This window comes from Heptranchias perlo, chromosome 2 (assembly GCF_035084215.1).
Source record: "Heptranchias perlo isolate sHepPer1 chromosome 2, sHepPer1.hap1, whole genome shotgun sequence".
NCBI classification, from domain to species: Eukaryota; Metazoa; Chordata; class Chondrichthyes; order Hexanchiformes; family Hexanchidae; genus Heptranchias; species Heptranchias perlo.
The window spans coordinates 147961895-147977740 of NC_090326.1; the positions used below are offsets into that span (position 1 = coordinate 147961895).

Here is a 15846-nt window from a genome sequence, read left to right on the forward strand (position 1 = left end):
GAGGACATAGATTTAAGGCAATTGACAAAAGAACCAAAGGTGACATGGGGAAAACTTTTTTACACAGCGAGTGGTTAGGATCTGGAATGCACTGCCCGAGGGGGTGGTGGAGGCAGATTCAATTACGGCTTTTAAAAGGGAACTGAATAAGTACTTGATAGGAAAATATTTACAGGGCTACGGGGATAGGGTGGGGGAGTGGGACTAGCTGGATTTTTTTTTTTATTCATTCATGCGATGTGGGCATCGCTGGCAAGGTCAGCATTTATTGCCCATCCCTAGTTGCCCTTGGGAAGGTGGTGGTGAGCCGCCTTGCATAGAGCCGGCGCGGACTCGATGGGCTGAATGGCCTCTTTCCGTGCTGTAACCTTTCTATGATTCTATGAACAAAATACATAAAAAAGAAAAGCAAAATACTGCAGATGCTGGAAATCTGAAATAAGAACAATAAATACTGGAAATACTCAGCAGGTCGAGCAGCATCTGATGGAAGACCATCAACCTGAACCGTTAACTCTGTTTCTCTCTCTCCACAGATGCTGCCTGACCTGCTGAGTGTTTTCCAGAATTTTCTGTTTTGATTTTCTATTACTATAGATAGATATATATATATATATATATATATATATATATGGAAAGATCGGCATACTGGGAATTGAATCGATTTTGGTTTTGATTTTCCAGGTGTGCAAGCTCTCAATGAACATGTTACAGTTTGTCTTTAGACCTGAGCCAACCTTTGTTTGGGGGGGGAGGGTGGGAGGTGAAAACTGCAGATTGATGTCCAATGTCTCACTTCAGTTTCACACTCAAACCTGATCAAGCCTATCTTGAAAGCACAGACTGAACCCCCCCCCCCCCCCTCCCCTCCCCCACTGACTGCTGTTAAAAACCTTGGATTACTTCCAACTTGTTTGTTTTCTTTCCTCTAATCTAGGAGCTTTGCCGCCAGCGTATGGCTGTCAAGACATCTGAGCGTCCAGAGCCTGCCCACTCCTCCCGCATCAACAGCGTCTCCTCTCAGTTCAGTGACGGCCCACAGCCTAGCCCATCCACACGGAGCAGCACCTCCTCCTGGTGTGAGGAACCGGTCCAGTCCAACATGGACATCTCCACAGGACACATGATACTGGTAATCGCTCCCATGGTCCTCCTCATAGCTTTTCTCACTGCCATTGGTTCCTGGTAACAAAGGAGCTATTACCTTCGTTTAATGCGGTGCGAGAGAAGTCGGTCGCCTGTGCATTATTCACGATGCGTTGATGTACGTTTACTTGTGTAGACCGATTGTGAACAGTCAGAAGAATAGATGTAAAACACAGTGGTGCTCCTGAAGGGAAATTCAAAGTTCATTCCCTCCTCCTGACTCAGTATAACAGGGAACAACTTGTAGTTCTGGTCGTATTCGCTAAGTATCTGCTCAAAAGCAAAAAAGTGTATCTTACTTTAAATAGCAAATCGGTCACCAGTAAACATTTGTTTTTGCAGCCAGTCAGAAAGTAATTCTAATCATTTTATCGGTAAAATCTTTATTCTTAAGGTTGTCGTCCCTTCTACACTCGGTAGCACAGGCAGGATAATGTCAAGTCAGATACTCAGCAATAATCTGTTTGTAACATTACAAAGAAAATGAGAATGATTAAATTGTAAGAAAGATTTTTTTTTTGCCTGATACGTGACATCCTGAAGAGTGTTAGTTTCAGACATCAAGTAAGTTGTAGAACTTGAAACTAAAACACTAACAAAAAGAGGGCAATTAAAACATATGCAATACTTATATTTTTCTTAATGTATCTTTTTAAGATACCAGTCTTTCAAACAATCTATGAAAATACATCATGTAAACATGAAAGAATGTTTACTGTGGGAAAATAAGGAACAAGGCTCGTTTTGAATGAAATTTGCCTTTTTAGATCCAGTTTAGCTTCTTCACTGCATGCAACCTTCTACTCCTATATACATTTAGAAATGGCACACTACATAGAATTACATAGAATCTACAGCACAGAAACAGGTCATTTGGCCCAACTGTTCTATGCCAGTGTTTATGCTGCAAACAAGCCTCCCCCCACCGTTCTTCATCTAACCCTATCAGGATACCCTTCTATTCCTTTCTCCCTCATGTGTTTATCTAGCTTCTCCTTAAATGCATCCATGTTATTCGCCTCAACCACTCCTTGTGGTAGCGAGTTCCACATTCTAACGACTATCAGGGTAAAGAAGTTTCTCTTGAATTCCCGATTGGATTTATTAGTGATTATCTTATATTTATGACCCCTAGATTTGGTCTCCCCTCCAAGGGGAAACATCTTCTCTACGTCTACCCTATCAAACCCTTTCATAATTTTAAAAACCTCTATCAGTTCACCCCTCAGCCTTCTCTTTTCTAGTGAAAAGAGCCCCAGCCAGATGTCCTCTTGACATTATCCTGTATATAGATTTAAATACACTGAGCTCTGGGTGACATTTTCCTGTATATAGATTTAAATACACTGAGCTCTGAGTGACATTGTCCTGTATACAGATTTAAATACACTGAGCTCTGGGTAGCGTTCTCCTGCATACAGATTTAAATACACTGAGCTCTGAGTGACATTCTCCTGTATATAGATTTAAATACACTGAGCTCTGGGTAGCGTTCTCCTGTATACAGATTTAAATACACTGAGCTCTGAGTGACATTGTCCTGTATATAGATTTAAATACACTGAGCTCTGGGTAGCGTTCTCCTGTATATAGATTTAAATACACTGAGCTCTGGGTAGCGTTCTCCTGTATATAGATTTAAATACACTGAGCTCTGGGTAGCGTTCTCCTGTATACAGATTTAAATACACTGAGCTCTGGGTAGCGTTCTCCTGTATACAGATTTAAATACACTGAGCTCTGGGTAGCGTTCTCCTGTATACAGATTTAAATACACTGAGCTCTGAGTGACATTCTCCTGTATATAGATTTAAATACACTGAGCTCTGAGTGACATTCTCCTGTATATAGATTTAAATACACTGAGCTGATTCCAGTTGGCGGTACTTTTGCTCCCATTATCCATATTTTTCTATAATGTCATGCATCTACCACATCAATCACAGCTGAAAGTGTCACATTTGTCACACTTTGAAGCCTCTCAGTTGAATGTGTCGTACATGAATAGTATACGTCATGCTTGCACATGATCATGATCATATTCATAAAAGAGGAATAAATCCTAGGGCAAAAGTGGGGTGAACAGAGAAAGGAAGCCAGTCACACCATGTTGGGTTGTGCTGACTTTGTTAACCTGGCCTGTCCTCAAAGGGGATGGGAGGGGCAGATGTACAAACAATGCCAGTCTAGAGCATTAGAGCCATTCATTCTGCCCAGTTTCAAGGAAGGGGGGCAGCATTGTTGCTTTTGGAGATTTTTTTTTCAGACAGACATCTCTCTACAACAGCAAATAGCTTTTAATTTCCCTCAGCTTGTGTGTATTTACAGCAGCTCTTTATAGGTGGTAATTGAGCAGGTAGAAGATCATGGGGGTGAAATTTAACTAAGTCAGTGGAGCTGAATGTCGGAGGGGATGTATAACAGACGGCAGATGCGAAATCGCCCGGCAGATGCAATACCGCCTGTTACGCACTGCTGCCTGTACTAAATTTCTATCCCCACATTTCTGCTGTGGTCTGGTTTCAATTTGTGGCATTAATGGGACAGTCTAGGTAAAACACAGTTCCACTGGAGCATTGGACTGCTTCTCTAAAATCTATTATTAAAAGGCCAGCAAGACAGGCACTTCTCTTGTTATTGCATCATAATACTTTGTGTGTTTCATGATATAATACCCCTGTCATTAAAAACAACTCATCCTTCATCTTTACCATGAGCATGCTCTGCCCTCCCCCTTTCCCCTTCATCTCCCCTTCTCCTCCTTTCCCCTCTTCTTGTCCCATTCTCTTCCCCTGTCTTCCCACTTTTCAGGTCTTCTTGCCACCTTTCCCCCTCTCTCTGAGTCACAAGATAATTATGGATGAGGAAGGCCATCCAGCCCAACTTAATTCATCCACCCAAAGAGATCTTAAAATCACCCCATTTCAGCTTCTAAATATTTCTCAAGAGATTCCAGGATTTTCGCATCCACCATTCTTCCTGGAAGTCCATTCCATTTTTTGATCACCTTTTGCATAAAGAAAAATGTCCTGATGTCAGTCATAAGTTTATCTTTTACTAGTTGGAAGCTGTTTCTCCTGGTCCTATTCTCTCAATATAATTTAAGATGTGGAGATGCCGGTGATGGACTGGGGTGGACAAATGTAAGGAATCTTACAACACCAGGTTATAGTCCAACAGTTTTATTTGAAAATCACAAGCTTTCGGAGCTTACCTCCTTCGTCAGGTGAGTGAAGAAGTAGGTAGGCTCCGAAAGCTTGTGATTTTCAAATAAAACTGTTGGACTATAACCTGGTGTTGTAAGATTGCTTAAATATAATTTAAAGTCAATATTCCAGATTTACCATTTCCTTATATTTAACTATCACATAAAATCACGTATCAGACACCTCCTTTCTTAGGCCTGGAAAACCCCATCTCTCATAACTCAGCCCTATGACACTAGGGACGAACCTTGTAGTTTTTCTCTGCACTGCCTCTAGTGCTTGAATGTCTCCCTTTTTTCTCTGTGACCAGAACTGGATGCAGAGCTCAAGGTGCTGTCCGACCAGAGCACTGTAACTTCTGGCTAAAGTCCCTCTGACTTGTATTCTACTGTTTTGGCGAGGTAGTTCAACATTCTGTTGAAATTTTTGATCACTACCCTCCATTAGTTGGTCCATGTTTAGCGTCAAACTTACTAAAACACCAAGGCCTCTTTCAGCTCTGTCCTTGGCTATTTCAATGTCATTCATGGAGTACATGTGTCAGTTATTTTTTTTCATCCTATGTGAAGTACTTTACACCAGTCTACATTAAATTTAATCTGCTGTTGTTTTTACCACTTACATATTTTTTCCAACTCATTCTGTAATTTCTGAGCTACTTCCTCCAATCCAATTATCCCTCCTAGTTTGGTATCATTTGCAAATTTGACCACTTTAACATTGAATTCCTGAATCCAAGTCATTTACGCAAATTAGAAACAGTAGTTCTCCCAACACTGAGCCCTGGGAAACCCCACTCAGTACTTCCCGTACCCTGACACGTCTCCTCTCACGAGTACTTGTTGTTTTCGACCCTTCAGCCAATTTCTTATCAATTCCCAGGTAGTGACCTGAATTCCTACCGCTTTGAGTTTAATTTATGGCCTTTCATGTGTAACTTTGTCAAAGGATTTTTGGATGCCTAGCACACGACTTTGTAAGGTTTTCAACAGTCCACTTGGGATGTCACTTCCTCAAAGAAGTCAAGGAAGTTGGTCAGGCAGGGTCTTCCCCTTCGGAATCCATGTTGACTGCTGTTTACAAGGTTCTTGTTGTATTGATAATCCTAAAGTTTATTTCTGACAGTTAATTTCACTCTTCATATGGAATAGAAGGAAGACTAATGAGTCTGCAGGTGACTGAGTCTGTTTTTATCATGCCTTTTTTTGATTATTGGCAGCAGGTTGCCTGTTTCTATTCTACTAGAACCTCCCTTGTATCCAGTCCTTCTCTAGGGACTGCAACTTGATGTGATGGGAATGCTGTTGGGGAGGGTTTAAACTAGAGTGGCAGGGGGATGGGAACCTGAGCGGGGAGTCAGCAGAGAGTAAAGTTGAAAGTAGCAAGCGAGGGGAAGACCCAGGGGAAATTTACAATACAAATAGCACAAACAGTTGTTCAAGAACAAGTGAAAAGGAAAAGCGTAGAGCAGCAGAAAGAAAGTGTATTTTAGGCACTACAGATAAAGTGAAAACTAGTAGGTGTAAGGCGATTAACCCAGCATCAAAGCTGAAGGTCAGGCTAGGGTGTGTGGCCCAACTAAGAGTTCTATATACAAATGCACGGAGTATAAGGAATAAATTAAATGAACTACAGGTTCAAATTCAAATTGGAGGGTATGACATGATAGCTATTACAGAGACGGTCAGGATTGGGAACTAAATATACCAGGTTATAAGGTCTATAGGAGAGATAGGGAAAATGGAAGAGGGGGAGGAGTAGCCTTAATGACTAAAGATGAAATCACTTCAATGATAAAGGAGGATATAACGAGGGGTAAGCAGCCAACATAGACCTTATGGGTTGAATTGAGAAATAGGAAAGGATCTAAGACTATAGTGGGAGTTGTATATAGGACCCCTGGCAGCAGCTCTGAAGTGCTAGATTGTATAAATGCAGAGATTAGACAAGTGTGTAACAAAGGCATAGTGGTCTTAATGGGGGATTTTAACCTTCACATAGATTGGGAAAAGCAGACTAGCAACTGTCAGAAAGGTAGTGAATTTCTTGAGTGTGTTCAGGATAGTTTTCTACAGCAGTATGTCCTAGAGGCAACAAGGGGGCAAGCCATATTAGACTTAGTAATGAGTAATGAACCAGATTTAGTTAACAGCTTGACTGTGCGTGAACATCTATCCAATAGCGATCATAACATGATCGAGTTCAAGGTAGTGTTTGAAAGGGAAAAAAGTGAATCAGCTGCTAAGATTCTAGGCTTGGGTAAGGCTGACTTCAATGGGATGAGACAGAGACTGTCCACAGTAAACTGGGCAAATCTGTTAATGGGTAAAACGACTGATGATCAGTGGGAAATGTTTAAAGAAACATTTAACGTGATACAGAACCGGTTTATACCCCTGAGGGGCAAGAACTTTACTTGCCAAAAAAACAGCCATGGACAACTAAAGAGGTAAGGGACAGTATAAGACATAAGGAAAGGGCATACAAAAAGGCAAAAAATGGTACAGATCCTGGCGAATGGGAAAGATTCAAAAATCAACAAAGGGTCACAAAAAGAGAGTATGAAAAGAAACTTGCAAGGGATATCAAAACCAATACGAAGAACTTTTATAGTTATATTAGGAAGAAGAGGGTGGTCAGGAGCAGTGTTGGCCCCTAAAAAACTGAAAGTGGGGATATTGTCATTGACAATGGGGAAATGGTGGACATGTTGAATAATTACTTTGCGTCAGTATTTACAGTAGAAAAAGAGGACAGCATGTCAGAAATCCCAAGAAAACTAATATTGAATCGGGGACAGGGACTCGATAAAATTAGCATAAGTAAAACAATAGTAATGAAGAAAATAATAGCACTAAAGAGTGACAAATCCCCAGGACCAGATGGTTTCCATCCCAGGGTTTTAAAGGAAGTAGGTGAGCACATTGCAGATGCCCTAACTATAATCTTTCAAAGTTCTCTAGATTCAGGAACTGTCCCTCTAGATTGGACAATTGCACATGTCACTCCGCTTTTGAAGAAAGGAGAGAGGGAAACCAGGGAATTATAGACCAGTTAGCCTAACATCTGTTGTGGGGTAAATGCTGGACTCTATAATTAAGGATAGGGTGACTGAACACCTCAAAAATTTTCAGTTAATCAGAGAGAGCCAGCATGGATTTGTGAAAGGTAGGTCGTGCCTGACAAACCTGATTGAATTTTTTGAAGAGGTGATTAAAGTAGTGGACAGGGGAATGTCAATGGATGTTATTTATATGGACTTCCAGAAGGCATTTGATAAAGTCCCATATAAGAGTCTGTTAGCTAAGATAGAAGCCCATGGAATCGAGGGAAAAGTATGGACTTGATTTGGAAGTTGGCTGAGCGAAAGGCGACAGAGTAGGGATAATGGGTAGGTACTCACATTGGCAGGATGTGACTAGTGAAGTCCCACAGGGATCTGTCTTGGGGCCTCAATTTTTCACAATATTTATTAACGACTTAGATGAAGGCATAGAAAATCTCATATCTAAGTTTGCCGATGACACATAGATTGGTGGCATTGTAAGCAGTGTAGATGAAAACATAAAATTACGAAGGGATATTGATAGATTAGGTGATTGGAATTCAGTGTAGGCAAATGTGAGGTCATCCACTTTGGATCAAAAAAGGATAGAACAGGGTACTTTCTAAATGGTAAAAAGTTAAAAACAGTGGACGTCCAAAGGGACTTAGGGGTTCAGGTACATAGATCATTGAAGTGTCATGAACAAGTGCAGAAAATAATCAGTAAGGCTAATGGAATGCTGGCCTTTATATCTGAAGGACTGGAGTACAAGGGGGCAGAAGTTATGCTGCAGCTATACAAAACCCTGGTTAGACCGCACCTGGAGTACTGAGAGTAGTTCTGGGCACCGCACCTTTGGAAGGACATATTGGCCTTGGAGGGAGTGCAGCGTAGGTTTACTAGAATGATACCCGGACTTCAAGGGTTAAGTTACGAGGAGAGATTACACAAATTGGGGTTGTATTCTTTAAAGTTTAGAAGATTAAGGGGTGATCTGATCCAAGTTTATAAGATATTAAGGGGAACAGACAGGATGGATAGAGAGAAACTATTTCCGCTGGTTGGGGATTCTAGGACCAGGGGGCACAGTCTAAAAATTAGAGCCAGACCTTTCAGAAGTGAGATTAGAAAACACTTCTACACACAAAGGATGGTAGAAGTTTGGAACTCTCTTCCACCAACGGCAATTGATACTAGCTCAATTGCTAAATTTAAATCTGAGATAGCTAGCTTTTTGGCAACCAAAGGTATTAAGGGGTATGGGCCAAAGGCAGGTATATGGAGTTAGATCACAGATCAGCCATGATCTTATCAAATGGGGGAGCGGGCTCGAGGGGCTGAATGGCCTACTCCTGTTCCTATGTTCCTATGCTTGCATGCTCCTATGATCCTGAGAGCTATCCTGGCAGGCCACCCAAGCCAGTCAGGCCGAAACGTAGAAGCCAGACTGAAGGCAGTCCTTCCTGGTAGGGGGTTGTGAGTCAGGCTAGCGATCTGCTCATGTAAAAATGTCCCTCGTTACGGAAACAACACAGTGATAAGCCTGTTACAGACTCGCAAATGTAAACATCAACTGTGGAGAAACATGATCTGCTGGACGTGAGGCAAGAGGATACTCCAATCAGAGTCAAGTACCTTGCTTTGAATAGACAGCAGTGGAAGAAATGGGTTTCTTCATATGCCCCTTCCAATCACTGACACCAGGAAGCCACCAATGAGCCACACCCCATATTCTATCCCCCCAGTATTCCCTAATGTTAGCTTTCCTCCCTACATTCCTGCCAAGCTCCAGCTTAACCTTCAGCCTAAAGACTCCCCTCCATGCTGCAAATCCCCATCTACCCCACCACAGTGCTACCAAAGCCTTGGACGGTCCCCAGCAATACCACAGCAAAGGTTTACAGCTTCCCCCCCCGCCCCAACCATCGCAAATGCAGCTATACCCCACCCCCCATTCAGTACTGCTAATTACGATCTTGCATACCATCTCGTGCATTCTCATATATATGGCAGAAATCCATTCCCAGATCACTGGCAGTGCCACCTCAAAGCTGGCTATTCTGAGGTGCTTGAGAATAGCCTGACATGACTGTTCTTTTGATTTTCTTTGCCTTCTTCCGCTCTGCTCTTTTCTTCAGTTCCACAGCTTGAGGTTTGTAGCCCGATAATGGGCATAAACTGTCACTCTCCTGTAGTTTGATGAGCTGGTGCTCCACTGTGCCACAATTCATTCAGTTGCTTGCAATGCAGGTCTAGCCAGCACATACATTCCAAAGCGACAATGTAATTTTTTTAAAAATTCATTCTCTGGATGTTGACATCGCTGGCAAAGCCAGCATTTATTTATCCTACTTGCCCTGATACAACTGAGAGACTTGCTAGGCCACTTCATAGGGCAGTTAAGAATCCACCACATTGGTGTGGGACTGGAATCACATATAAGCCAAACCGAATAAGGACGGCAGGTTTCCTTCACTAAAGAACATTAGTGAACCAGTTGGGTTTTTACGACAATCCTATAGCATCATGGTCACTTTTTAACTGATACCAGCTTTTTATTTCCGTATTTTTTAACTGAATTCGCAAACTGCCATGGTGGGATTTGAATTCACATTGTCTGAATTATTAGTCCCAGTCTCTGGATTACTAGTGCAGTGATATAACCAGTCCCAGTCTCTGGATTACTAGTGCAGTGATATAACCAATCCCAGTCTCTGGATTACTAGTGCAGTGATATAACCAATCCCAGTCTCTGGATTACTAGTGCAGTGATATAACCATTACCCTGTTCAAATTTTTGACTTAACACAGCATAAGCATGTTACAAATATATTGGATGCTTATCTTGGACAGGTCGTAGGAGAATATAACATTTGCTTTTCTGATGGCTTACTGAGTAAAGATACTCAAGACTTTAGTATCCAGTTGTACAGAGCTGAATGTTGAAGGTTTTATTCTCAGTCTGTGGTGAATTAGCTGATCTAAGTTGGGGGCAGCAGTCATACCCAGGACCCCGGGTATGGTTGAGTCATCTGCTGGCACTAACTGCCTAGGTTGACACATGGAAAATGGACAATTAAATGAGGTACTAGAATGCTCCAAATATCCATGGAACTGTACCCCAGCAATCAGTCAGCGCTAGGGGAACAAAATAAGGGTGTGGGAGTGAAACATAAAATCAAGGACAAAATGCTGCTCTTTCAATTTTTAGTGGTCTCCTGCTTAAGAGAACAGCTTGGTCCTGATTAACTTCCATTTTGTGAATGAGTGCTCGAGGCAGTCCAACTTAAAATGTCAATACGGTGCAGATCATGCTCCTTGATTTGAATATTTGGGGCCATGCAAGAGCACTTCAGCACATTTTTGGATGCCACCTCTTGTTGTGCGTTGCAAATTCTGATTGGTTAGTGTTTATTCAGTCATCTATAAAAGATTTCCACACCATACCTGAACCCTTTTTCTTGTTTTTTAATTTCTTTACATATGACATATTTACTATTTTAACTTTTTAAGACTATTCTTAAAAAATTGAATGTGACAATTTTAATAAAAATTTGCAGCGAGGTGTTGTTAGCCGATAGTAATGTTGTTTCTCTTGCGTTCTGACTGGAATATTTTTTTAAAAGTACATCGCGCCACACTGCTTTATCCAACAAAGCAGCGATTTGCATTTAAATATTATTTAACATCGCTGAGGAAGCGTGTGGGCGAGCTTTGTGCAGTACTGCTAATTCCGAGGGCCTGTCTTTATTTTCCTGGGGGTGAGATTTCCACACTTTTGTGTTTTCAAATTTTCATGTAAGAATAGACACCGCAAGGCAGATGTAAACAATTGACTTTGGGAGCTTTTTTTGATATTGGTATTACTTGAATTCCCACTGGCTATTGAAGGGCAAGTTTAGGGCAAACACAGAGAATTTCTTTACAGAGAAGGTGATCAACAACTACAGCGGGTTGCCTGGAAGAATGGTTCAGGCCAAGGCAGTGGATGCTTTTTAAAAAAAAACAGCGAGATGCTTTAACAGAGAGAGGGACATTGGCCGGGAATTTCCTGGAATGGCGCAACGAGCAAGTTGCAGCAAAAGTCACACTGGTTCATGCGCTGATCTTCCCAATGCGAACTTGCACCATTGTTTCCTGGGAAACTAAGTTGCATTAACGGCGCACCGTAAATAGCGGCGTCCCACGGACCTCCGAAGATGTGCGACCAATGGCGGTCCCCGGGAAACTTGGGAGGTAGCACTATAAAAAGCTCAGAACAGACATCTTCTGCCATGGTGTTTTACGTGCTTGGCCTCCTCATTCTGCTCCTCCTCCTCCTCTATAATGATGGTAAATAGGGGAATGCCCAGTGAGACGGTCATTACAGCTACCTTGTTCTTCTGAATGGGTTGTGAGAGGTGGGGTCCTAAATGTATCCGCATCAGATACTCGCAGGACTCTGGTCAAAGCTATAAAAAGCCAACAAAGGGATACAAAGAAAGTAACAAGAGGTGCAAAAAGCTCTCTAGATTCAGGAATTATGCCTTTGGATTGGAAAATTGCAAATGCCACTCCGCTATTTAAGAAGGGAGAGGGAAAAAACAGGTGACTACAGACCTGTCAATTTAACATCGATTGTGGGGAAATTACTGAAATCTACCATCAGAGACAGAGTGACTGAGCACTTGGACAAGTATCAGCTGATCAATGAGTGTCAGCATGGATATGTGAAGAGTAGGTCATGAGTGTCTAATCTAGTTGAATTTTTTCAGGATGACACCAGCATGGTGGATAGGGGAGTGCCAATGGATGTTGTCTATATGGACTTCCAGAAGGCATTTGATAAGGTTCTGCACAAGAGATTATTGGTAAAAATGAGGATGCACGGAATTGGAGGTAATCTTGTGACATGGGTTGGTAATTGTTTGGGAAGTAATAGACAGAGAGTAGGATTAAAGGTTCATTCTCTGGTTGGCGGGATGTGACAAGTGGTGTTCCCCAGGGATCTGCACTGGGGCCTCAGCTTTTCACCCTCCATATCAATAATTTGGATGAAAGAATAGAGATTTGTATATCCAAGTTTGCAGATGACAGGAGGCACAGTAACTTGTGCCTATGGGAGGAGGAAGTTATAAAAGGACATTGACAGACTAAGTGAGCGGGCAAAACTGTAGGAGATGGAGTTCAGTGTGGGGAATGATGACAATCATGTGAGAAGTGTAAATTACGCTGCTGGCAGGTGATCTCTGGCCTTCCTGCACCTAGATTTCTCGGTGTAATTGGAAGCCACAAGAAAACCAGTGTAAATCAAGGAAATTCACACTCGCAGTTGGTTTGAATGGGGGCAGAGCTACATTAATGAGAAGTGGAGGGTTTTGGCATCGATCTTGACAAAGGCCACAGGAAATTAAGGAGTAAAGTGAAAAACTGGCTTAACTCACTTATGCCATATTTTCCTCGGACTTTTGTGCCTGAAAACAGCTTTACAACGTATATATGCCATTGTTATGGCACAAGTTTCCAGAAAATTCCTAGCCACTAAGTTGCTATTCAGGAAGAATGAAGTCAAATGGGCCAAAGGGCCTTTTTCATCCAAGCTTATCTTATGATCTCTGCCTCCACTGCTGAAGAGGTGCTTCCAGCACAATCAGCTCACAAACTCATTAAATCCAACAAATCATTATCACGTATGTATATCCAGTGTACCTTGTTATCCCATCTATTTATTATTGTGTGCATAAAAAGAGGAAGGATTTGCCTGTGCAGTAATGATGGGTATAATTTGCATATTGCATTAGGATTTACATACATTATAAAATAGGTTGGATTTGCATATTAAGCAATAAGGAGGATTTCACTTATGATAAATAGGATTTCACTATATAGCAATGGATGGGTAGGAGGGATGGAAGACAAAGAGGAAGACTTGCATTCATATATAGCATCTGAGATCTGAGATCTATCCCAAAACACTTCACGTCCAGTGAATTACTTTGAAGTGAAATGATTGTTATTATGGAAGTAAAACTCATAAACTTCAAACCTGACATTTAAGCATTTTTCTTTCTAATGTATTCCATCCACATTCTTAACATTCATCGCACCTACTCGTCCGAGTGTAGTCAGGCTGTGGTGATTTATAAAGTGTTTCTTCTTTATATGTAAAAATGTGTTTCAAGTGTTTCATTTAGGAGTTTAGGGTTAATATTCGTAATAAAGCACTTCCTGGCATTCGAGCAGCATTATAACCAATGTTTATTACAGTGTCAGAGTGCGTGAGCTAAAAATAAACAAAAGCATTCAGCCCGGGGGACAGGAGTTTCCTTCAAACCGCTGGTTAAGGTTCATTTCTTCATTTCCCCCCTTTAAATCACCCTTGTACCGAGCACTGTCTCCCTGCACAAAGAAGGCTGCTCCCAGGCGTCTAATCCATCTGTATTGACTCTTACTCAGATTTTCTTTCCCTAATGTGATATAAGCAGGCGTAAGATTATCAATTGCATGGCCAGTAAAATTATATTACAAGGTTCTTTGTTTTATCAACCAGTATACACACCCTTTTGTCAGCGCTTTGCCTTCTCTCTGTCTGTGCTCAATCCCTCACTCCACTATTAGCATTCTTTCCCTCTCCGTTCTGGCCACTCAGCGCGCTCTCTCCCTCTCCTCTCTGAGCGCCCTCTCTCCCTCTCCTCTCTCAGCGCGCTCTCTCCCTCTCCTCTCTGAGCGCGCTCTCTCCCTCTCCTCTCTGAGCGCGCTCTCTCCCTCTCCTCTCTGAGCGCGCTCTCTCCCTCTCCTCTCTGAGCGCGCTCTCTCCCTCTCCTCTCTGAGCGCGCTCTCTCCCTCTCCTCTCTGAGCGCGCTCTCTCCCTCTCCTCTCTGAGCGCGCTCTCTCCCTCTCCTCTCTGAGCGCGCTCTCTCCCTCTCCTCTCTGAGCGCGCTCTCTCCCTCTCCTCTCTGAGCGCGCTCTCTCCCTCTCCTCTCTGAGCGCGCTCTCTCCCTCTCCTCTCTGAGCGCGCTCTCTCCCTCTCCTCTCTGAGCGCGCTCTCTCCCTCTCCTCTCTGAGCGCGCTCTCTCCCTCTCCTCTCTGAGCGCGCTCTCTCCCTCTCCTCTCTGAGCGCGCTCTCTCCCTCTCCTCTCTGAGCGCCCTCTCTCCCTCTCCTCTCTCAGCGCCCTCTCTCCCTCTCCTCTCTCAGCGCCCTCTCTCCCTCTCCTCTCTCAGCGCGCTCTCTCCCTCTCCTCTCTGAGCGCCCTCTCTCCCTCTCCTCTCTGAGCGCGCTCTCTCCCTCTCCTCTCTGAGCGCGCTCTCTCCCTCTCCTCTCTGAGCGCGCTCTCTCCCTCTCCTCTCTGAGCGCGCTCTCTCCCTCTCCTCTCTGAGCGCGCTCTCTCCCTCTCCTCTCTGAGCGCGCTCTCTCCCTCTCCTCTCTGAGCGCGCTCTCTCCCTCTCCTCTCTGAGCGCGCTCTCTCCCTCTCCTCTCTGAGCGCGCTCTCTCCCTCTCCTCTCTGAGCGCGCTCTCTCCCTCTCCTCTCTGAGCGCGCTCTCTCCCTCTCCTCTCTGAGCGCCCTCTCTCCCTCTCCTCTCTCAGCGCCCTCTCTCCCTCTCCTCTCTCAGCGCCCTCTCTCCCTCTCCTCTCTCAGCGCCCTCTCTCCCTCTCCTCTCTCAGCGCCCTCTCTCCCTCTCCTCTCTCAGCGCCCTCTCTCCCTCTCCTCTCTCAGCGCGCTCTCTCCCTCTCCTCTCTGAGCGCCCTCTCTCCCTCTCCTCTCTCAGCGCCCTCTCTCCCTCTCCTCTCTCAGCGCCCTCTCTCCCTCTCCTCTCTCAGCGCCCTCTCTCCCTCTCCTCTCTCAGCGCCCTCTCTCCCTCTCCTCTCTCAGCGCCCTCTCTCCCTCTCCTCTCTGAGCGCGCTCTCTCCCTCTCCTCTCTCAGCGCCCTCTCTCCCTCTCCTCTCTCAGCGCGCTCTCTCCCTCTCCTCTCTGAGCGCGCTCTCTCCCTCTCCTCTCTCAGCGCCCTCTCTCCCTCTCCTCTCACAGCGCCCTCTCTCCCTCTCCTCTCTCAGCGCGCTCTCTCCCTCTCCTCTCTCAGCGCCCTCTCTCCCTCTCCTCTCTCAGCGCCCTCTCTCCCTCTCCTCTCTCAGCGCCCTCTCTCCCTCTCCTCTCTCAGCGCCCTCTCTCCCTCTCCCTCTCCTCTCTGAGCGCCCTCTCTCCCTCTCCTCTCTGAGCGCCCTCTCTCCCTCTCCTCTCTCAGCGCCCTCTCTCCCTCTCCTCTCTGAGCGCCCTCTCTCCCTCTCCTCTCTCAGCGCCCTCTCTCCCTCTCCTCTCTCAGCGCCCTCTCTCCCTCTCCTCTCTCAGCGCCCTCTCTCCCTCTCCTCTCTCAGCGCGCTCTCTCCCTCTCCTCTCTCAGCGCCCTCTCTCCCTCTCCTCTCTCAGCGCCCTCTCTCCCTCTCCCTCTCCTCTCTCAGCGCCCTCTCTCCCT

General features: G+C 44.4%; 1 protein-coding gene across 2 annotated transcripts in view; it reads left to right on the forward strand.

Annotated features, from left to right (window-relative positions):
- The window catches only part of ptprn2 (protein tyrosine phosphatase receptor type N2), a 924398-nt gene that overhangs the window by 842282 nt on the left and 66270 nt on the right, over positions 1-15846 (forward strand). For both annotated transcript variants that reach the window (XM_068008124.1, XM_068008134.1), the window contains exon 14: positions 938-1132. In XM_068008124.1, the coding sequence (XP_067864225.1) occupies positions 938-1132 (195 nt within the window). The remainder of the gene's footprint in view (positions 1-937; positions 1133-15846) is intronic.